This window comes from Balaenoptera physalus, assembly GCF_965194825.1.
Source record: "Balaenoptera physalus genome assembly, chromosome: 14".
Taxonomy (NCBI): Eukaryota; Metazoa; Chordata; class Mammalia; order Artiodactyla; family Balaenopteridae; genus Balaenoptera; species Balaenoptera physalus.
Window position 1 is genome coordinate 48,561,436 of NC_138893.1, and position 24,249 is coordinate 48,585,684.

At 36.5% G+C, this 24,249-nt stretch overlaps 1 protein-coding gene across 2 annotated transcripts in view; it reads left to right on the top strand.

The window, feature by feature from the left end:
* The window catches only part of NT5C2 (5'-nucleotidase, cytosolic II), a 105,723-nt gene that overhangs the window by 25,520 nt on the left and 55,954 nt on the right, over positions 1-24,249 (top strand). For both annotated transcript variants that reach the window (XM_082425231.1, XM_082425232.1), the window contains exon 2: positions 3,344-3,468. In XM_082425231.1, the coding sequence (XP_082281357.1) occupies positions 3,368-3,468 (101 nt within the window). In that variant the 5' untranslated portion in view covers positions 3,344-3,367. The remainder of the gene's footprint in view (positions 1-3,343; positions 3,469-24,249) is intronic.

The window sequence follows — 24,249 nt, forward strand, 5'->3', positions numbered from 1 at the left end:
TCTTGTGTTTCCCACTTAGAATAAGTTCCTTTAGCATTTGTTGTAGAGCTGGTTTGGTGGTGCTGAATTCTCTTAGCTTTTTCTTGTCTGTAAAGCTTTTGATTTCTCCATCGGATCTGAATGAGATCCTTGCCGGGTAGAGTCATCTTGGTTGTAGGTTCTTCCCTTTCATCACTTTAAGTATATCATGCCACTCCCTTCTGGCTTGTAGAGTTTCTGCTGAGAAATCAGCTGTTAACCTTATGGGAGTTCCCTTGTATGTTACTTGTGGTTTTTCCCTTGCTGCTTTCAATAATTTTTCTTTGTCTTTAATTTTTTCCAATTTGGGCTCCAGGCATGTGGGCTTCACTAGTTGTGGCACGCCAGCTCAGTAGTTGTGGCTCACAGGCTCTAGAGCGCAGGCTCAATAGTTGTGGCACATGGGCTTAGTTGCTTCGTGGCATGTGGGATCTTCCCAGACCAGGGCTCAAACCCATTTTCCCCTGCAGTGGCAGGCAGATTCTCAACCACTGTGCCATCAGGGAAGTCCCTTTTTTTAAAAAATTTATTTATGTCCGTGTTGGGTCTTCGTTGCTGTGCATGGGCTTTCTCTAGTTGCATCGAGTGGGGGCTACTCTTCGTTGCGGTGCGCAGGCTTCTCATTGTGGTGGCTTCTCTTGTTGTGGAGCACGGGCTCCAGGCATGCGGGCTTCAGTAGTCGTGACATGTGGGCTCAGTAGTTGTGGCTTGCGGGCTCTAGAGTGCAGGCTCAGTAGTTGTGACACATGAGCTTAGTTGGTCCACAGCATGTGGGATCTTCCCAGACCGGGGATCGAACCCGCTTCCCCTGTATTGGCGGGGGGATTCTTAACCACTGCACCACCCAGGAATCCCTCCTTAACTTTTTAAAAATAAAAAGAGGTAGACTTTTGTGAATACTATTAGAGATTTTTTAAAAGTTGGAGTTCACTTAAGGCCTTAACAATAAATAAACAAAATTTATTTCCTATTATATGGACTATAATTGCAGTAGAGCTCAAGTTAAAGTTTTTCTTTAATGGCATGACTATTCTGATTTCTCTTAATTCATCATAGAATACAAATTTCATTTCTGAGTCTTATTTAAACTTACGTAAGATATAGTCCTCGTCCTTCCCTCAACCTCCACTCCTCCCCCCACTGAAAACCGTTGAAGTTCCATTGTAATTCTGTACTTTTCAAAATTTCACCCTTTTTTGGTCCACAAAATAGTCTGGATTTACTACATGAATTTAAGAAAAAAAAAACCCATAGTATATCTAGATTCAGTTATAGTGGCCTAGTAAATAACTTCTCTTAAGTTATGTGGGGTCCTACACCAAGGGGGGAAAACTGTGATGGGGTGGGGATGGTAGTGTGCTGAATTGGGCGATTGGGATTGACATGTATACAGTGATGTGTATAAAATTGATGACTGATTAAAAAAAAAAAAAGTTATGTGGGGTCCTAGTTCCGCTACCAGGGATCGCATCTGTGCCCCCTGCAGTGGAAGCACGGAGTCTTAACCATTGGACTGCCAGGGAAGTCCCTTAACTAGAGTCTTTTGCAAGTACCAGTACTTTTGTTATCTAAACAGTGTTTGGAAATCTTGATTACTTCAGAAACATTACAGACCTAAATATACATCCAAAAGAATTGAAAACTGGTACTCAAGTAAATACATTGTTCGTACATGTTCATAGCAGTACTATTCACAGTAGCCAAAAGGTGGAAATAGTCCAAATGTCTATCAGCGGATGAAGAGATAAACAAATTGTGGTACATGCACACAGTGGAATATTTATTATTCAGCCATAGAAAGGAAGGAAGTATCTGAAACATGATGCAACATGGATGAAACTAGAAAACATGCTAAATGAAAGAAGCCAGATACAAAAGCTCACATACTATATGATTCTGTTTATATGAAATATCCAGAATAGATAAGCCCAAAGAGGCAGAAGTGGGATTGGGGTGGCCATGGGGTGGGGAGAATGGGGAGAAACTGCATAATGGGTAAAGGGTTTTACTTTGGAGTGACAGAAGTATTTTGGAACTAGATAGAGGTGGTGGTTGCACTATATTATGAACATACTAAGTGCCATTGACTTACTTTTTTTTTTAAATTTTATTTTATTTGTTTATTATTTTTGGCTGCATTGGGTCTTCGTTGCTGTATGCAGGCTTTCTCTAGTTGCGGTGAGCGAGGGCTACTCTTCGTTGCAGCGCGTGGGCTTCTCATTGCAGCGGCTTCTCTTGTTGTGGAGCACGGGCTCTAGGCACGCGGGCTTCAGTAGTTGTGGCATGTGGGCTTCAGTAGTTGTGGCTTGCAGGCTCTAGAGCGCAGGCTCAGTAGTTGTGGCATATGGGCTTAGCTGCTCCACGGCATGTGGGATCTTCCCGGACCAGGGCTTGAACCTGTGTCCCCTGCATTGGCAGGCGGATTCTTAACCACTGCGCCACCAGGGAAGTCCTTGACTTACTTTAAAATGGTTAGTTTTCTTATGTGAATTTCACCTCAATAAATTATTATTTTAAAAAGCTACAAAGATGGCTTACTTTAAAATTGACATAATATCATAAACAATGTTAGCATTTTCAAAATTGGAAATAAATTAGAATGCAGATGTTTTCACAAACATTGGTATTTTAATAAAATGTTAATAAACTTCTTAACTCTAAAAGGTTATTTTTCATCCTTATTTAAAGCTGCAGATGAAAACTGCAAAAATAGAAGTGAAACCTGTAACAGTGCCTATAGTAAAAATACAGTAAAGACACTTACCTGCTCACCTCGTTTTATATGTTTATTCTGAGATGAAATGTTTTAGTTTATTGCTTCTTCTAGTTCAGCCTGTAATACTAGCTGCAAGATAATTTATCATAGAAAAATATAAAAGCATAATATAATTAGAAGTCAAATACTCATACATATTTGTACTACCATTGATTGAGTTTAGTATGTTTATCAGAATTAAAAAGTTGCTTACTTTATATATTTTGAACATACATTAACTGAAAATTATATATTTTCACATGTCTGTGGTCTCGGCCCCTTTTCTAGAATCTAGGATTAAAGTAAATTATTACTGGCAATCATGCTTAATTTTTTGAAAGTGTTATATATGATCGTTCTGGATAGAAATTACTATATGAAATTATTTTCCTAAATTTACATAGTTTAGAAGTGTTAGTTTAATTTTTCAGTATATTTCCATATTCAATATATTTAAATAGTTATATCAGACAATTTGCAAGCTAGAGTTTTACTAATTTTTTAAAAAATTCTGATATCAATATACAGATGCTAATGTTAATCTACTAAATTACTGATTTTCTTTTCTAGAATTGAGCATACAAATAAAATAAAATGACAACTTCCTGGAGTGATCGGTTACAAAATGCAGCAGATATGCCTGCTAACATGGATAAACATGCCCTGAAAAAGTATCGACGAGAAGCTTATCATCGGTAAGTATTTTGTCTATTTAATCCTCAAAACAGCTCTATAAAGTGGGCGTATAATATCTTCATTTTACAGATGATGAAATTAACGTGCAGAGTAGTTAGGCAATTTACTCTAGATCACATAGCTGGTTTATGGTTCAAACCCTGTCCAAAGTCCGGAATTTTATTGCCAGAATTTTACAACCACACTGCTGCTGCTTTTTTAAAAAAATTCTTACTGCTTCTTATATCTACTAATAAAAGTCCTTAAGAGCAGAAAGTCTTCAGCTGCTAGAAAATTGTGCTTTAGTTATGAATAATGCAGTTTGTTTTTTTCTGTTTTTTTTTGTTTTTAAATGAGATATATTTTTAATTTATCACAATGTCAAAGATTCAAAAGGTTAGGTATTAGTATAGATACGGGGAAACAGGCACTTTCTTTTTTTTTTTTGAATTTTTGAATTTTATTTTTTTATACAGCAGGTTCTTATTAGTTATCCATTTTATACATATTAGTGTGTATATGTCAGTCCCGATCTCGCAATTCATCACACACCCCCCCCCTCCACTTTCCCCCCTTGGTGTCCATACATTTGTTCTCTACATCTGTGTCTCAATTTCTGCCCTGCAAACCGGTTCATCTGTACCATTTTTCTAGGTTCCACATATATGCGTTAATATATGATATTTGTTTTTCTCTTTCTGACTTAATTCACTCTGTGTGACAGGCTCTAGATCCATCCACGTCTCTACAAATGACACAATTTCGTTCCTTTTTATGGCTGAGTAATATTCCATTGTATATATGTACCACATCTTCTTTATCCATTCGTCTTTCGATGGGCATTTAGGTTGCTTCCATGTCCTGGCTATTGTAAATAGTGCTGCAATGAACATTGGGGTGCATGTGTCTTTTTGGATTATGCTTTTCTCTGGGTATATGCCCAGTAGTGGGATTGCTGGGTCATATGGTAATTCTATTTTTAGTTTTTTAAGGAACCTCCATACTGTTCTCCATAGTGGCTGTATCAATTTACATTCCCACCAACAGTGCAAGAGGGTTCCCTTTTCTCCACACCCTCTCTAGCATTTGTTGTTTGTAGATTTTTGATGATGCCTATTCTAACTGGTGTGAGGTGATACCTCACTGTAGTTTTGATTTGCATTTCTCTAATAATTAGTGATGTTGAGTAGCTTTTCATGTGCTTCTTGACCATCCATATGTCTTCTTTGGAAAATGTCTATTTAGGTCTTCTGCCCATTTCTGGATTGGGTTGTTTGTTTTTTAAATATTGAGCTGCATGAACTGTTTATATATTTTAGAGATTAATCTTTTGTCCGTTGATTCGTTTGCAAATATTTTCTCCCATTCTGGGGGTTGTCTTTTCGTCTTGTTTGTAGTTTCCTTTGCTTTGCAAAAGGTTTTAAGTTTCATTAGGTCCCATTTGTTTATTTTTGTTTTTATTTTCATTACTCTAGGACGTGGATCAAAAAAGATCTTATTGTGATTTATGTCAAAGAGTGTTCTTCCTATGTCTTCCTCTAAGAGTTTTATAGTGTCTGGTCTTACATTTAGGTTTCTAATCCATTTTGAGTTTATTTTTGTGTATGGTGTTAGGGAGTGTTCTAATTTCATTCTTTTACATGTAGCTGTCCAGTTCTCCGAGCACCACTTATTGAAGAGACTGTCTTTTCTCCATTGTATATCCTTGCCTCTTTTGTCATAGATTAGTTGACCATAGGTGTGTGGGTTTATCTCTGGGCTTTCTATCCTGTTCCATTGATCTATATTTCTGTTTTTGTGCCAGGACCATATTGTCTTGACTACTGTGGCTTTGTAGTATAGTCTGAAATCAGGGAGTCTGATTCCTCCAGTTCCATTTTTTTCCCTCAAGACCGCTTTGGCTATTTGGGGTCTTTTGTGTCTCCATACAAATTGTAAGATTTTTTGTTCTAGTTCTGTAAAAAATGCCACTGGTAATTTGATAGGGATTGCATTGAATCTGTAGATTGCTTTGGGTAGTATAGTCATTTTCACAATGTTGATTCTTCCAATCCAAGAACATGGTATATCTCTCCATCTGTTTGTATCATCTTTAATTTCTTTCATCAGTGTCTTCTAGTTTTCTGCATACAGGTCTTTTGTCTCCCTAGGTAGGTTTATTCCTAGGTACTTTATTCTTTTCATTGCAGTGGTAAATGGGAGTGTTTCCTTAATTTCTCTTCAGATTTTTCATCATTTGTGTATAGGAATGCAAGAGATTTCTGTGCATTAATTTTGCATCCTGCAACTTTACCAAATTCATTGATTAGCTCTAGTAGTTTTCTGGTGGCATCTTTAGGATTGTCTATGTATGGTATTATGTCATCTGCAAACAGTGACGGTTTTACTCCTTCTTTTCCAGTTTGTATTCCTTTTATTTCTTTTTCTTCCCTGATTGCCATGGCTAGGACTTCCAAAACTATGTTGAATAAGAGTGGCGAGAGTGGACATCCTTGTCTTGTTCCTGATCTTAGAGGAAATGCTTTCAGTTTTTCACCATTGAGAATGATGTTTGCTGTGGGTTTGTTGTATATGGCCTTTATTATGTTGAGGTAGGTTCCCTCTATGCCCACTTTCTGGAGAGTTTTTAATCACAGATGGGTGTTGAATTTTGTCAAAAGCTTTTTCTGCATCTATTGAGATGATCATATGGTTTTTATTCTTCAGTTTGTTAATATGGTGTATCACATTGATTGATTTGCGTATATTGAAGAATCCTTGCATCACTGGGATAAATCCCACTTGATCATGGTGTAGGATCCTTTTAATGTGTTGTTGGATTCTGTTTGCTAGTATTTTGTTGAGGATTTTTGCATCTATATTTATCAGTGATATTGGTCTGTACTTTTCTTTTTTTGTAGTATCTTGGTCTGGTTCTGGTATCAGGGTGATGGTGGCCTCATAGAATGAGTTTCGGAGTGTTCCTTCCTCCGCAATTTTTGGAAGAGTTTGAGAAAGATGGGTGTTAGCTCTTCTCTAAGTGTTTGATAGAATTCACCTGTGAAGCCATCTGGTCCTGGACTTTTGTTTGTTGGAAGATTTTTAATCACAGTTTCAATTTCATTACTTGTGGTTGGTCTGTTCATATTTTCTATTTCTTCCTGGTTCAGTCTTGGAAGGTTATACCTTTCTAAGAATTTGTCCATTTCTTCCAAGTTGTCCATTTTATTGGCACAGAGTTGCTTGTAGTAGTCTCTTAGGATGCTTTGTTTTTCTGCGGTGTCTGTTGTAACTTCTCCTTTTTCATTTCTGATTTTATTGATTTGAGTCCTCTCCCTCTTTTTCTTGATGAGTCTGGCTAATGGTTTATCAATCTTGTTTATCTTCTCAAAGAACCACCTTTTAGTTTTATTGATCTTTGCTATTGTTTTCTTTGTTTCTGTTTCATTTATTTCTGCTCTGATCTTTATGATTTCTTTCCTTCTGCTAACTTTGGGTTTTGTTTGTTCTTCTTTCTCTAGTTCCTTTAGGTGTAAGGTTAGATTGTTTGAGATGTTTGTTGTTTCTTAAGGTAGGTTTGTATAGCTATAAACTTCCCTCTTAAAACTGCTTTTGCTGCATCCCATATGTTTTGGATCATCATGTTTTCATTGTCATTTGTCTGTAGGTATTTTTTGATTTCCTCTTTGATTTCTTCAGTGATCTCATGGTTATTTAGTAACGTATTGTTTAGCCTTCATGTGTTTGTGTTTTTTACGTTTTTTTCCCCTGTAATTGATTTCTAATCTCATAGCGTTGTGGTCAGAAAAGTGCTTGGTATGATTTCAGTTTTCTTGAATTTGCTGAGGCTTGATTTGTGACCCAAGATGTGATGTATCCTGGAGAATGTTCCGTGCTCACTTGAGAAGAAAGTGTAATCTGCTGTTTTTGGATGGAATGTCCTCTAAATATCAATTCAATCTATCTGGTCTACTGTGTCATTTAAAGCTTGTGTTTCCTTATTAATTTTCTGTTTGGATGATCTGTCCATTGTTGTAAATGAGGTGTTAAAGTCCTCCAGTATTATTGTGTTACTGTCGATTTCCTCCTTTGTAGCTGTTAGCAGTTGCCTTATGTATTGAGGTGTTCCTATGTTGGGTGCATATATATTTATAATTGTTATATCTTCTTCTTGGATTGATCTGTTGATCATTATGTAGTGTCCTTCCTTGTCTCTTGTAACATTCTTTATTTGAAAGTCTATTTTATCTGATATGAGTATTGCTACTCCAGCTTTCTTTTGATTTCCATTTGCATGGTATATCTTTTTCCATCCCCTCACTTTCAGTCTGTATGTGTCCCTAGGTCTGAAGTGGGTCTCTTGTAGACAGCATATGTATGGGTCTTGTTTTTGTATCTATTTAGTGAGCTTGTGTCTTTTGGTTGGAGCATTTAATCCATTCACGTTTAAGGTAATTATTGATATGTATGTTCCTGTTACCATTTTCTTAATTGTTTTGGGTTTGTATTTGTAGGTCCTTTTCTTCTCTTGTGTTTCCTACTTAGAGAAGTTCCTTTAGCATTTGTTGTAGAGCTGGTTTGGTGGTGCTGAATTCTCTTAGCTTTTTCTTGTCTGTAAAGCTTTTGATTTCTCCATCGGATCTGAATGAGATCCTTGCCGGGTAGAGTCATCTTGGTTGTAGGTTCTTCCCTTTCATCACTTTAAGTATATCATGCCACTCCCTTCTGGCTTGTAGAGTTTCTGCTGAGAAATCAGCTGTTAACCTTATGGGAGTTCCCTTGTATGTTATTTATGGTTTTTCCCTTGCTGCTCTCAATGATTTTTCTTTGTCTTTAATTTTTGCCAGTTTGATTACTATGTGTCTTGGTGTGTTTCTCCTTGGGTTTATCCTGTATGGGACTCTCTGCACTTTATCCTGTATGGGACTCTCTGCACTTCTGGACTTGGGTGGCTATTTCCTTTCCCATGTTAGGGAAGTTTTTAACTATAATCTCTTCAAATATTTTCTCCGGTCCTTTCTCTCTCTCTTCTCCTTCTGGGACCCCTATAATGTGAATGTTCTTGCATTTAATGTTGTCCCAGAGGTCTCTTAGGCTGTCTTCATTTCTTTTCATTCTTTTTTCTTTATTCTCTTCCGCAGCAGTGAATTCCACCATTCTGTCTTCCAGGTCACTTATCTGTTCTTCTGCCTCAGTTATTCTGCTATTGATTCCTTCTAGTGTATTTTTCATTTCAGCTATTGTATTTTTCATTTCTGTTTGTTCTTTTATTCTTCTAGGTCTTTGTTAAACATTTCCTTTTTTTTTTAAATTAATTTTTCATTTTTGAAAATACATTTTAAATTTATTTATTTATTTATTGGCTGTGTTGGGTCTTCGTTTCTGTGTGAGGCCTTTCTCTAGTTGCGGCAAGCAGGGGCCACTCTTCATCGCGGTGCGCGGGCCTCTCACTATCGCGGCCTCTCTTGTTGTGGAGCACAGGCTCCAGACATGCAGGCTCAGTAGTTGTGGCTCACGGGCCCAGTTGCTCCGCGGCATGTGGGATCTTCCCAGACCAGGGCTCGAACCCGTGTCCCCTGCATTGGCAGGCAGACTCTCAACCACTGCACCACCAGGGAAGCCGTGTTAAACATTTCTTGCATCTTCTCGATTTTTGCCTCCATTCTTTTTCCAAGGTCCTGGATCATCTTCACTATCATTATTCTGAATTCTTTTTCTGGAACGTTGCCTATCTCCACTTCATTTAGTTGTTTTTCTGGGGTTTTATCTTGTTCCTTCATCTGGTACAATGCCCTCTGCCTTTTCATCTTGTCTGTCTTTCTGTGAATGTGGTGTTTGTTCCACAGGCAGAAGCATTGTAGTTCTTCTTGCTTGTGCTGTCTGCTCTCTCAATAATGAAGTTTTTAATTGCCATTTGCCACAAACTGATTATAGTTTTTAAATAGTTTTAGAATTGTGCCTACTGATTACTGTATTAGATTGAATGTGGATAATTCTGGGTGTTAGCAGTGTTTTTTTATATTGATTTAAGACTTTAATATTTTCTCTAAATCATTTTTCCTTTAAAAGTTTAAAAAGTAAGTATTTTCAATGCATTTGCCAGTTTTAATAGATTCAATTAAATGACTGCTTCTAAATCTTAATGGCTACCTGAATCTTAAGTGACTGAGATACTTGGAAGTAGATACTGCAATTAGGAATCATTTGGTTTTAGACAGAAATTAGAAGTTTATACTTGTAGGATAGAAAGATCTGGGCCCTAGTAGTACTGTCTCTGCCTCTGTCCTGGGAAATCCAGGAAAAGTGGAAATGATGGTGTACTGGTAGTGCAAAAACGTTGCATAGGAACTCCAGGAAGTCTACAACAACTCATAATTACTCATCTGTTCTGGGATGGTTAAACTAGTTTATACAGATAAGTTCTTGTAAGCAGACAGAAAAATAATTCTGATTCCATTCTTCTCTGTGTAGGAAAGCTAGGTCAGAATTAGGTAACATTTTAGTGCTTCAGTAAGCATTAATATTTTGAAGAAAATAGTTACTTGATATTGAATATCTTGAAAGTTAATTATTGCATCACTAGTTGGTTTTTAAAGTAGGTTGGTGATATTTCCCTGATGGTAGGTCACTAGGTAGCATTTTTTCCAGTTCATTAATGCTTACATTAAGAAAAAAATTAATGTAAGAACAAACGTTGTAAATACTACTTGTACTAAAGAATAAAATTTTGGAAACTTATATCAAGAGAGAGATCAAGATGAAAAATTAAAAACTGACTTCCAAAAGCAAAAAGGTTTGTATTCAAATCATTTAATTTATGATATACACAAACTTTTATCACTTTTAGGTGACAAACACACCTGCCTGCCAGCTGGTGTCACATTCTTAGAAGGATGCAAAGGATGAATCCTGAACCTCACAAAATGTGCTAATTTTTGTACTCTGAGTTTAAAACATGGGTACTGCCTTTTCCAAATTCCAAATCTTTTATTCTGGTTTTTCTGTTTGCTTGTTATGTTCATTGGGAACACCCATTACTTCTACATTCTTGGTTCGGTTTGGTCAAAGGGGTTTTATGTACTCTTACCATCCAGTATTTGTTGAACAACAGCTTCATGCAGTATAAACTGTCCTTTCTTGTCAGTTTCATTTAATGCATATTTATATTTCACATAGTCCTGAGCTCAGTATGACCTAAATTAAGCACAGGAGCTGACAAGAAATCTCTGTCTTGGCAAGGTGGAATCTCCAGTCCGTCCCACTGTAGGCAGTACCCATTTACCTTGTTTTAGGCCCCCATAAGTTTTCTATTTTGATCACTTACTAGTACAAATCTACCAGAAAGAAAAATAAGCCATATTTATATTAGTAGTATACTTCAAGTAGCCAAAACATTTATGTTGAATATTTGTACATAATTTAAATAATCAAGATCAAAAGGAAATGTACACAAGTCATCTACTTTAAAAATGTAAATGTCTAGGAATCAGATACATTGTATATTTATGATACATTGGACCTAGGAACATAGTGAAGATGACAAAATATAAGTTTATAATGCTGTCTCTGAAATTTTTTCTAAGCAATGGAAAAGGAGTAAACAATTGGAGTCAGGGTTGGAAGAGCTGGGTTCAGGTTTTGTTGTGATCCTGGCGAGACCAGTGGGTGGTGGTTTCTTTAGCTATAAAATGATAAGATTAAAGAGGAAGATCTTTAAGTCTTCTTCTAGCTTTAAAAATTCTATGCTCAATAAATGTTTGTTGCTTTGAACTTAATAATTGCTAATTAATAATTGCTTACTTGGGAGCTTATGATACACACTGCATATAAGAGTCTTTAATCAACTGATCCACAAGTGAAAACAAGCTGAGCATTTACTGAATAAACTCGCAGTCACTGGCCCAGCAGGTTGTGATTTCACCTTTGTGGCAGTTCTCTGGTGAATGTGTTTATGTGAAGGAAACAAAGTGTTCCATAACAAATTGATTTAACTCTATTAAGCAGAAACATTTGCTGACTATGTAGCATTTCTAGATTTTAGGCTGCTGTTTTTTCTTAAACCCGAAAGAGTAAAAACATTTCAGGTTCCCATTAAGATATGAAGACTCAGAATCTATCAGTGGGTACCAATGATCCTCTGCAGTGTGTGAGACGTGTTGCTAGATGTGCATGGGAAATAAAGTGTAAAACAGAGTGTTTATGTGTGTATGTATAAATAAAACACATAACATATGCATTTGGAAGAGATAAAATGTAGAGGTGTTGTATACTTTCTGTTCAATTATTTGCTCAGTCTTTATATTCATGAAGTATACATTTGGTTGTGATGTAACGTATTTATCAGTGGAAACAAGGGCTAGAATTATGCAATGAAGAGAGATCATCTAGGAAACATCAAGTGTCCTAATTGTATTTACTATTTCACAGCCTGAGAGCACTTCTGACTCATTTAGAATGATACTTCCTGGAAGATTCTGGACAGGCTCTGTACCCTACATTCTTCATATAGTAGAGTGCAATCTGAAATAATAGAAAGAATAGAAAAAGCATCTTGAAGGGTTTGAATTCTTAAGTCATTTAAAACTTCCCCCCCTTTTTTCTATTTTTTCCCCTATTTTCCCCCTATTTTTTACTAAAATAGAATTTTAATAAAGTACACATACCATAAAATTTGCCATCTTAACTGCTTTTAAGTATACAGTTCAGTGGTATTAAATACATTCACATTGTTATGTAGTTATCACCACTGTCCATCCCCACAACTCTTTTCATTTTGTAAATTGAAACCTTACATCTACTGAGCAATAACTTTCCATTCTCCCCTCACCCCAGCCCTTGGCAGCTAACCACCATTATCTTTCTGTCTTGATGATTTTGGCCACCCTAAGTACCTCATATAAATGGAATCATACAGTATTGGTCTTTTTGTGACTGGCTTGTTGCACTTAGCATGATGTCTTCAAGGTTCATCCATGTTGTAGCATATTGCAGAATTTCCTTTTAATATAAAAAATTAGGTTCTTGAACTCTTGCAAGTATTTGCTTTTGTTAATTAAAATTTTTAAATAGAAAGCATTTAAAAGAAATTTGGTTTAGTTTTCTAGTTAAGTCAATTTGTAGAGTGTTCTATTTCAGGGCTTTTTATTAAAGACATTTATTGGGGTTGGTAATTTATCATTGGTTAAATTAGGCAGGCTATGATGATCATTTATCATAACTGTACATTGTATGTGATACTTTAGAATTCCCTTTTAGAAGAAGCTAAATATTTTTAATTAAGTAAATAAATATCTAACTTCTAGCTTTTTTTCTTGCTTAATATTGGTCTTCTAAGTTTCAATATGGAAATAATGGTCATATGTCACTATTAAGAAACTGGCCTTCAGAATGTATGACTTGTTCTTCTTCCATTTCCTTATTATGGTTGTTGAGTCTTCTAGGCTGGAGCTAATCATCAGGCCAAACCCTTCTTTGGAATATGTTTTGGTGTATGGTCAGAGACAGGCTGAGCTGCTCATATGTTACTGTCGCTTGAAGGAGGCAGGTTAGACACTTAGCTCTTAAATAGTATCCTGTTTAAAATCTGATAGTGATGAGTACAGATCACAGTTTGTATCTACCATATCCAGGAATGGAACAATTAGAATTTTCATCTGCTTTCCCTGTTGACAGTGTCCAGGATGCTGAAGTCAGGTATTTGGTTTTATCCTTTTAAAGTTTCAATGATTACAGTACGAAAGAATTTTTGTATATGAATTTGCTCTTTCTTTATGAACACAGCTTATGAATTGATCAGTGGTTTTTATCATGTTGAACTGAAATTTGGTAAGTAATTGGGCTTGTGAATTTTTGGTTATCCAGTCTTTTGCCTTATTTTTTTAAATTAATTTTTATTGGAGTATAGTTGCTTTACAATGTTGTGTTAGTTTCTACTGTACAGCAACAAAGTGAATCAACTATATGTATACGTATATCGCCTCTTTTTCGGATTTCCTTCCCATTTAGGTCACCACAGAGTTCCCTGTGCTATACAGTAGGTTCTCATTAGTTATCTATTTTATACATAGTAGTGTATATATGTCAATCCCAATGTCCCAATTCATCCCACCCTCCCTTGCCTTATTTTGAAAGACACTGCAGTTACTTTGTCTTTAAGGTTCTTTATATATTTATCTGAAATTATTTTTTTAAATTGAAATTTTGGCCTTCATACCAGTATTTATTTAAATCTTTTGAATAATAATTCTCCAGTCAAAATAAGTTTATTATATATGTTTAAGTAATAAAAAGGAATTTGCATACATATATAAAATTATTTTTTAGTACCTATAGCTTGGCACACTAGTAGAAGTAGAAATGTTTATGGTTTTTTTTTAACCTCAAATTAAAAGTAGGTATCAGCAGTATGCTAACACATATATATGGAATCTAAGGGGAAAAAAAAAAAGGCCATGAAGAACCTAGTGGCAAGACGGGAATAAAGACACAGACCTACTAGAGAATGGACTTGAGGATATGGGGAGGGGGAGGGGTGAGATGTGACAGGGTGAGAGAGTGTCATGGACATATATACACTACCAAACGTAAAATAGATAGCTAGTGGGAAGCAGCCGCATAGCACAGGGAGATCAGCTCGGTGCTTTGTGACCACCTAAAGGGGTGGGATAGGGAGGGTGGGAGGGAGGGAGATGCAAGAGGGAAGAGATATGGGAACATATGTATATGTATAACTGATTCACTTTGTTATAAAGCAGAAACTAACACACCATTGTAAAGCAATTATACTTCAATAAAGATGTTTAAAAAAAAAAGTAGGTATCAGGTTTTATGCAAAGAGTACAGGTTGATAAATTTTAATTTTTTTGTCAACCACTTATGGATGTCACATGAATGTCATTCAGCTTTTTAGTTGTGTCATCAATCAAGCCGAATTAACCTGCCATTTCAGTATGGTTTCAAATATTCAAATGGATAAATTGTTAACATTTCTGTAGCCATATTATAAATTGAAAATCACATGGAAATATAGGTCCTCAGGAATGCCAAGGAGCCATCCTTAAATAATGTACATACATCTTGTCAGAATAAGAAGAGTGAGGGGCTTCCCTGGTGGTGCAGTGGTTAAGAATCCGCCTGCCAATGCAGGGGACAGGGGTTCGAGCCCTGGTCTGGGAAGATCCCACAGGCTGCGGAGCAGCTAAGCCCATGTGCCACGGCTGCTGAGCCTGCGCTCTAGAGCCCACGTGCCACAACTACTGAAGCCCACGTGCCGAGAGCCCGTGCTCCGCAACGAGAAGCCACGGTAATGAAAAGCCTGTGCACCGCAGCGAAGAGTAGCCCCTGCTCGCCGCAACTAGAGAAAGCCCGCGTGCAGCAATGAAGACCAAACGCAGCCAAAAATAAATAAATAAAATAAATAAATTTTTAAAAAAAGAATGTTTAAAAAAAAAGAGTGAGGTAGAGTATCAGAACTGTACTAAATATTTTTGTTAGTATATCATTCTAATGCTTTGGTTAGAGTTTCATATTCCTAAGGAATGACAAATGGGGATTCAGGAATTGATAAGATTTAAAATTTTTATTTATTTTGACCCAAGACAATTGATCGATGGAATACTCTTCAGCAATAAAAGCGAATTAACTATTGATACACACAGCTTTAGTACAGCTCAAGTAAACTATGCTGAGTTAATAAAGCAAATCTCAAAAGGTTACTTACTGTATGATTCCATGTCTGTAACATTCCTGAAATGACAAAATTATGGAGATTGGGAAAAGAGTAGTGGTTGCCAGGGGTTAGGGATTGGCTTGGGTGGTGGGAGGTGGGTGTAGCTATAAAAAGTTGTACAAGGAATCCTTGTGATGGAACTGTTTTTTATCTTGACTCGAGTGGTGATTACATGAGTCTACACACACACAAATGAGTGCATGTAAAACTGGTGAAATCTGGTTGGTGGATTGTGTCAATGTCAGTTTCCTGGTTGTGATATTTTGATATTGTACTATGTTTATGCAAGATGTTCCCACTGGGGGGAAACTGGGTGAAGAGTGTAGGGAATCTCTCTGTATTATTTCTTACTACTGCATGTGAATCTACAATTATCTCAACATAAAAAGATGAATTGAAAAAATTCTGTCAGTGACATACCTTTTCTTACATCATAGGTATTGTCTGTTCTAGATACAAGTACGCTTTATAATGAGCAGTGATACTACTTTATGGAATACAAATTCTCTAAACTTTATTGTTCAAAAGAAGATGCTGGATCCTAAAACATGCTCAATTTGTTTCTCTGCCACCGTTCCCTCTATGCTTCTTCCCAAAACAATATACCTAAGAGTAAAATAAAACAGGAAGTAGTGGTGGTGGCGGCATCAAGGAAGAGAAAGAATAAATGATAGCAGGTCTTTGATTTAATGAAATCCTGCAGTAAGAAACTCAGGCTGAGGAAATGTTAATCATATTTAGATAGTGTATTTCACCTTCAAGGATTCTTGTGTGTGTGTGTGTGTGTGTGTGTGTGTGTGTTGCTTTGCTTTGCTGTGTCACGCAGCCTGAGGGATCTCAGTTCCCTGACCAGGGATTGAACCTGGGCCATGGCAGTGACAGTGCCTAATCCTAACCACTCGGTCACCAGGGATCTCCCTCAAGGATTCTTTTGGATATGGCTTCTTTTATTCAGTGTAATGTCTGAGAGATTCATCCATGTTTTTGTGTATATCAGTAATTTGTTCTTTTTATTACTATCTGGCATTCCATTGTATCATTATACCACAGTTTGTTTATTCATTTTCTGTTAATGGACCTTTGGGCTTTTTTCAGTTTTTAGCTACAGACTGAGAAAATACTTGTAAATCACATATCTGATAAAGAACTTGTATTCAGAATAAAAAAAAAAAAGAAGAACTTTTAAAATTCAATAATATGATAACAACCCAATGAAGAAATGGGCAAGAGACTGACATGTCACTACAGAGGATATATGGATGGCATACACACATATTTGTAACATCACTAGCCATTAGGGAATACAAATTAAAACCACATTGTATATGCCTATTACAGTGGCTGAAATAAAAAATACTGCCGATACCAAGTGCTGTCAAGGAGGTGGAGCAGTTGGAGCTCTGATACATTGCTGCAGCTACTCTGCTAAACAGTTTGGTAATTTCTTATAAAGTTAGAGACCCTTAGCCAATGACCCAGAGATCTTACTCCTAGATACTTGCCCTAGATAAAGGAAAACTTTATGCTCACACAAAAAACTGTACATGAATAATGTTTATAGTATATCAGTCTATAATTGCCTCAAACAAGGGACAACCCAAATATCCTTTAATGGGTGAATGCATAAATAAAATGCAGTAAATCCACACAATGAAATATAACTCAGAAAAAGGAACACTATTGAATATACAATTCAGTGGGTTTTAGTATATCGAGAGTTATGTAACCATCACCACTATCTAATTCCAGAACATTTTCATCACTCCAAAAAGAAGCCCCACACTCATTATTAGTTACTCCCCATTCCCTTCTCTCCTCAATCCCTGACAGCCACTAATCTACTTTCTGTCTCTATGGAATTACCTATTCTGGACATTTCATATAAATTGAATCATAAAATATGTGGCTTTTTTTTCTTTCTATCTCTTTCAATTAATGTTTTCAGGGTTCATCCATATTGTAGCATGAGCCAATACTTAATTCCTTTAATGGCTGAATGATATTACATTGTCTGAATATACCACATTTTGTTTATCTGTTCATCTGTTGCTTAATATTTGGATTGTTTCCACATTTCGGCTGGTATGAGTAATGCTACTTCAAACATTTGTGTATACATTTTGTGTGGACATGTTTTCAGTGTTGGGGATTATATATCTAGCAGTAGAATTTGCTGGGTCATATGGTAACTTTAAGTTTAACTTACTGAAGCATTATCAAACTGTTTTCCAATGCAAATGCATCTTTTTCATTCCCTTCAACAATGTTTGTGGCTTCCAATTTCTCTACGCCCTTCAAAATAACACTTGCTATTGTTAGTGGGTTTTTAAAAATTACTATAGCCCATCCTAGTGTGTGGTGGTATCTCATTGCGATTTTGATGTGCATTTCCCTTATGATTAATGATGTTGAGCATCTTTTTATGCTCTTATTGGCCATTTGTATATCTTCTTTCAAGAAATATCTCTTCAGATCCTTTGCCCATTTCTTTTTTTTTTTTTTTCCCATTTCTTAATTGAGTTTTTTTTTTATTATTGAGTTGTATAAGTTCTTCATGTTTTCTAGATACTAAACCTTTGTCTGGTATATGATTTTCAGACATTTTCTCCCATTCTGTGGGTTGTCTTTTCACCTTCTTGGTAATGTCATTTGAAGGACAAATGTTTTTTAATACTGATGAAGTCCAATTTATCTATGGTTTTTGTTGCTTGTGCTTTTGTTATCATGTTTAAGAAATCATTGCTTAACCTACGGTCACAAAGATTTACACCTATATTTTCCTTTGAGAGTTTTATAGTTTCATGTTTTATATTTAGGTTTTGGATACGTTCTGAGTTAATTTTTGTATATGGTGCAAGATAGGGGTTTAAATTCATTCTTTTGCACGTGAATATCCAGTTATCTTAACTCTGCTGAAAAAGAGTATTGTTTCCACATTAAATTATCTTGATACTCTTGTCAAAAATCAGTTAGCCATAGATATATGTGTTTTTTTCTGGCCTCCCCATTGTATTCCATTGGTCTGTTTGTCTATCCTCATGTCAGTACTACACAGTCTTAATTGCTACAGTTTTGTATTAAGTTTTGAAATTGTGATGTGCATCCTCCAGTTAGTTTTTCCTTCCTTTTCAAAATTGTTTTGACTATTCTGGGGACCTTCTATATACATAAGAATTTTAGGATCAGCTTGTCAATTTCTGTGAAAAAGCCAACTGGGATTTCGATAGGGAGTGCATTGACTCTGTATATCAGTTTGAGGAGTATCATCATCTCAACAATATCAAGTGTTCCGATTGATGTACATGGGATGTCTTTACATTTGTTTAGACCTTCTTTAATCACTTTCAACAGTTTTTGTAGTTATCAGTATATAAGTCTTAACACTACTTTTGTTAAGTTCATTTCTAATTAGTCTATGATTTCTGGTGCTATAGTAAATGGAATTGTTTTCTTAATTTTATTTTTGGATTGTACATTGCTAGTTTATGGAAATACAACTGGTTTTTGCATATTGATCTTATATCCTGCAACGTTGCCAGATTTGTTTATTAGCTCTAATTGTGTGTGTGTGTGTGTGTGTGTGTGTGTGTGTGTGTGTGTGTGTGTATGTATTCTTTAGGGATTTCTATATATAAGATCATGTCATCTGCAAATAAGGATAGTTTTACTTCTTCTTTTCCAGTTTGGAGGCCCCTTTTCTTGCCTGATTGCCTTGGCTAGAATGTCCAGTACCGTGCTAAATAAAACTAATGAGAGTGGACATCCTTTTCTTTTGCCTCATCTTAGGAAGAAAGATTGCAGTCTTTTTTTTTTTTGACTGTGTTGTGTCTTTGTTGCTGCGCACGGTCTTTGTCTAGTTGCGGCGAGTGGGGGCTACTCTTCGTTGCAGTGCGCGGGCTTCTCATTGCGGTGCCTTCTCTTGTTGTGGAGCACGGGCTCTAGGCGCGCAGGCTTCAGTAGTTGCAACACGCAGGCTCAGTAGTTGTGGCTCACGGGCTCTAGAGCACAGGCTCAGTAGTTGAGGCGCACGGGCTTATTTGCTCCGCGGCATGTGGGATCTTCCCGAACCAGGGATTGAATCTGTGTCCCCTGCATTGGCAGGCGGATTCTTAACCACTGTGCCACCAGGGAAGTCCCAAGATTGCAGTCTTTAATGATTAAGTTTGATGGTAGCTGCAGGGTTTTCATAGCTGCCCTTTATCAGGTTGAGGAAGTTCTTTTCTTTACTTTTTAAAATTTTTATTGGAGTATAGTTGCTTTACAATGTTGTGTTAGTTTCTACTGTACAGCAAAGTGAGTCAGCTATACATATACACATATCCCCCCTTTTTTGGATTTCCTTCCCATTTAGGTCACCACAGAGTGCTGAGTAGAGTTCCCTGTGCTATACAGTAGGTTCTCATTAGTTATCTATTTTATACATAGTATCAATAGTGTGTATATGTCAATCCCAATCTCCCAGTTCATCCCACCCCCTCTCCCCCCTTGGTATCCATATGTTTGTTCTCTGTTTCTGCTTTGTAAATAAGATGGTCTATACCAATTTTTTCAGGTTCCACATATATGCATTAATATATGATATTTTTCTCTTTCTGACTTACTTCACTCTGTATGACAGTCTCTAGGTCCATCCACATCTCTACAAATGACCCAATTTCGTACCTTTTTATGGCTGAGTAATATTCCATTATATATACGTACTACATCTTCTTTATCCATTCATCTGTTGATGGGCATTTAGGTTGTTTCCATGTGAGGAAGTTCTTTTCTATCCCTAGTTTGAGGTCCCTTTCTATTCCTAGTTTGCAGAACCAAGGAAATAGAGGGCTGACTGCAGAGTTATATGTGGATTTTCGACTCTGTGGGGTTTGGTGCCCCAACACCCTCCTTTTTCAAGGGTCAACTATATTATTATATATAATAGTAATATGCTCTCAAAAGTCAAAAGTATGCAAAAGGCCTATCAGAAACGTCACTCTCACTAATATTCCTCCCAAAATTGGTAGGTAATAAACTTTGGATTTCTTTTTATTTATCATGCTTGGGAGTCATTGGAGTTTTTGATTCTATGCTTGTGTTTAATTGGTTTATAAATTCTCAGTCATTATCTTTTCATGTGTTGTCCTTGCTCCATTCTCTTTCTCCTGTCCTTCTGAACTCTAATAAGCATATGTTAGACTTTGGCACTGTGTTCCTCTCTTCTCATATCCTTTCTTTCATATTTTCCATCCTTTTTTCTCTCCATGTTACATTCTGGAAGGTTTTTCCTGAGCTACCTTCCAGTTCACTAATTCTCTTTCTGGTTGGGTCTGACCTGAATCTGTTCATCACTGTTTTTTTTAACATCTTTATTGGAGTATAATTGCTTTACATTGTTGCGTTAGTTTCTGCTGTATAACAAAGTGAATCAGCTATACGTATACATGTATCCCCATATCCCCTCCCTCTTGCGTCTCCCTCCCACCCTCCCTATCCCACCCCTCTAGGTGGTCACAACGCACCGAGCTGATCTCTCTGTGCTATGCAGCTGCTTCCCACTAGCTATCTGTTTTATTTTTTATTTTTTTATTTTTATTTTTTAAATTTATTTAATTTAATTTATTTTTATTTTTGGCTGCGTTGGGTCTTCATTGCTGTGCGCGGGCTTTCTCTAGTTGCCGCAAGCGGGGGTTACTCTTCGTTGCAGTGCGCAGGCTTCTCATTGTGGTGGCTTCTCTTGTTGGGAGCACAGGATCTAGGTGCAGAGGCTCAGTAGTTGTGGTGCATGGGCTTAGTTGCTCCGCAGCATGTGGGATCTTCCTGGACCAGGGCTCGAACCCGTGTCCCCTGCATTGGCAAGCAGATTCTTAACCACTGCGCCACGAGGGAGGCCCCTAGCTATCTGTTTTACATTTGGTACTGTATATATGTCATTGCCACTTTCTCAGTTCTTCCCAGCTTACCCTTCCCCCTCCCTGTATCCTCAAGTCCATTCTCTATGTCTGCGTCTTTATTCCTGTCCTGCCCCTAGGTTCTTCAGAACCACTTTTTTGTTTTTAGATTCTATATATATGTGTTAGCATACGGTATTTGTTTTTCTCTTTCTGACTGACTTCACTTTGTATGACAGACTCTAGGTCCATCCACCTCACTAAAAATAACTCAATTTCGTTTCTTTTTATGGTGGAGTAATATTCCATTGTATATATGTGCCACATCTTCTTTATCCATTCATCTGTCCATGGACATTTAGGTTGCTTCCGTGTCCTGGCTATTGTAAATAGTGCTGCAATGAACATTGTGGTACCTGACTCTTTTTGAATTATGGTTTTCTCAGGGTATATGCCCAGTAGTGGGATTGCTGGGTCATATGGTAGTTCTATTTTTAGTTTTTTAAGGAACCTCCATACTGTTCTCCATAGTGGCTGTATCAATTTACATTCCCACCAACAGTGCAAGAGGGTTCCCTTTTCTCCACACCCTCTCCAGCATTTATTGTTTGTAGATTTTTTGTATTCATCACATTTTTTATTTTAGTTTTTATTATTTTTTAGTTTCTTCAGAATTTCATTTTGGAATCTTTTTTCAAATATGCTCTGTTACTTTTTATATTTCCAGTTATATATTAAACATTTAAATCTTAATGAACTTGGTTTAAGAATCAAAAACACCTGAAGTTTCCTGGCTCTGTATCCAACCACTTCCTTTTCAAAGCTTTTTTAAAGACAATTGTAATTGTTACTATTCCCATTAGGAAGTCAAACCATCTCTGAATGTAACTACCATAGATCCAAGAAATGGAGAGTAATACAATCATCAATCCCAAATTTTAATCTCTTAATTATTTTTTTAAAGTGTTTGAAATTATTTAGGTAATACACAAATAAATTCTTATTGTGCAATATTCAGGAATACAGAAATATATAGAGTAAAATATGAACATTCCCCTTCATCTACCCTTTCACCCCCCAGCCCTCTTTGTCATAGATGAACACTGTCAGTAGTTTGGAGATCATTCTTCTAGTCCCCTTTCAATACATTTAAACACACATGCACACGTGTGCACTTTAATACAGCCTCCTAATCTTTCTAGATTCTGGCCTGTTCTTTTCATTCCTGATGGTGCTAGTACAGGCTCTGGTCATCACTGTTGTGGTTTACAAAAGTAACCCCCATTAGGTCTCCCTGCCTTTAGCCTTGTCCTCTTCAGATCTGCTTTGTTAATCATGTTTATCACCCTGCTTAAGACCTTTAGTGGCATCACATCCAGCATGCTATGGGATAAATTCTAAGCCCATTAATATAGCATTTAAGGCCCTGTGAGGACTGATCCTTTCCTTTGCACTTTCATCTTGAGCAGCTCCCTTCCTCAAACTCTGTATTCGATCAACTCTGAATTAAATCTAGGTTTTTTCCACATATCATAATGTCTGTGTCACTCTGCTTTTCATTCATAGTTTCCCTTCTGTTGGAATGTTCTCCACCTCTCTTTTCCTCTTAGTCTGATTAACACCTGCTAATCTTTTTAGTGTGGTGGTTAGGAACCTGGGCCTTGGGTTAACATTTTGGATTATTTCGTTTAATTTCTTTAGAATCACAGTATTTAACTGCTGTAAACTTTGTTTTGTCATCTGTGAAATTGGAATAATTTCTACCTCATAGAGTTATTTGAAGATTAAATGAGATAATAAATATATAAAGTGCTTAGCACAGTGTCAGTTTAACAACAACAACTTGGGCATCCTGTCTTTCAGTAAGACTGAGTCGGGAGAATATAGATGCACCTCTCTGTTGTGCATATCTCTAATACTACAATTACACACGACTTTTTCACAGATTTTGAGTGGGTCTCCTCCATTAGACTTGGAACCCCTTAAAATCAAGGACTGTCATGTTTGTTTCTGTATTACTGGTACCAGGCACTGGCATGTAGATATTTAGTAAATATTTCTTAAATATATGAGTTTGAAATAGCTAGACAGTGCAGTCTCTTTTGCACAGGAAGCTCATATAAGTGTGCATAACTTCCGTTCAAGTGAGATTTTTGTTTTCCTTTCTCTTTACAAGTAGTAAAGTCTTAAAATAGTAATTACATTTATTTCCACCACACTGAGCTGTGATGCCACAAGCTGGAAATACAGGGAAGCCATGGGAAGTTGGCACTCTCAGGGATTAGATCATTTTTCCATATTCAGTTTGTATTCTTGTATTTATGGAATTTAGTTTGAGGATAGTGAAAGTCCTTATTCATGTATAATTTGAGAATTGGATTTTTAAAATGTATTTCTCAAGAGATATTTTGGTGAGATAATGCTTGACAGTCGAGTTGCTTTCCCTGTACCCCAACCCCCCAAGTTACAGTAGTTCTTTGAGTGCTTACCAATGACAGACAACAACCCTACCAGATGTTATCTGTCTTCTATAGATGAAAAATCTCAGGCTTAGGTTAATTAACTTATTCAGCCAGAAAGCTGAATTCAAACCTAGTTGCTCCCGTGCTCGTTCTGTTTCCATTACACCATACTGTTTTTCTAAATACACTGAAAATAATTTTAGTTTGAATTTATAGTATTTAGTAGTGCTTTTAGTTACTTGGTGACTATTTAAACATTTTAGTAACTAATAGAAACCTTTATGGTAAGATATTTAGATACTATTTAAAGATAAAGTTTTTTAAAGTTAAAATTTAAATTCAACTAGTATTTCTTTAAGGTATATATATTTTATTTTTAATTTGAATCATCAATAGATGGATTTATTTGCCATATCAGTGTTCTTAGACTTTAGCACACTTGTTTATTTCTTCCCCTGTTGCATAATCCCTATGCATTATATTGGTCAGGAGGCAGGAATGTTGCAGATGTTTTTCTTTCGAACTTCAGCTTGCTCTAAGATTTGAAATTAACTTTTAGAATGTTCTGGGTATATCCCCCACATGCCAAAGATCTGTAAATTTCTTTTCACATGGGCTGAAATTTTCAGACGTTTGGGTAAAATATATGTGAACGCAGATGTTTTCCTTAAAAGCAGTTAATGATCAGAAAAAAGACCACAGTGTGGAAATACTTTAGGTTCCTCCTGTAATATGATCGGCACATAAATACTTCCTTCTCTT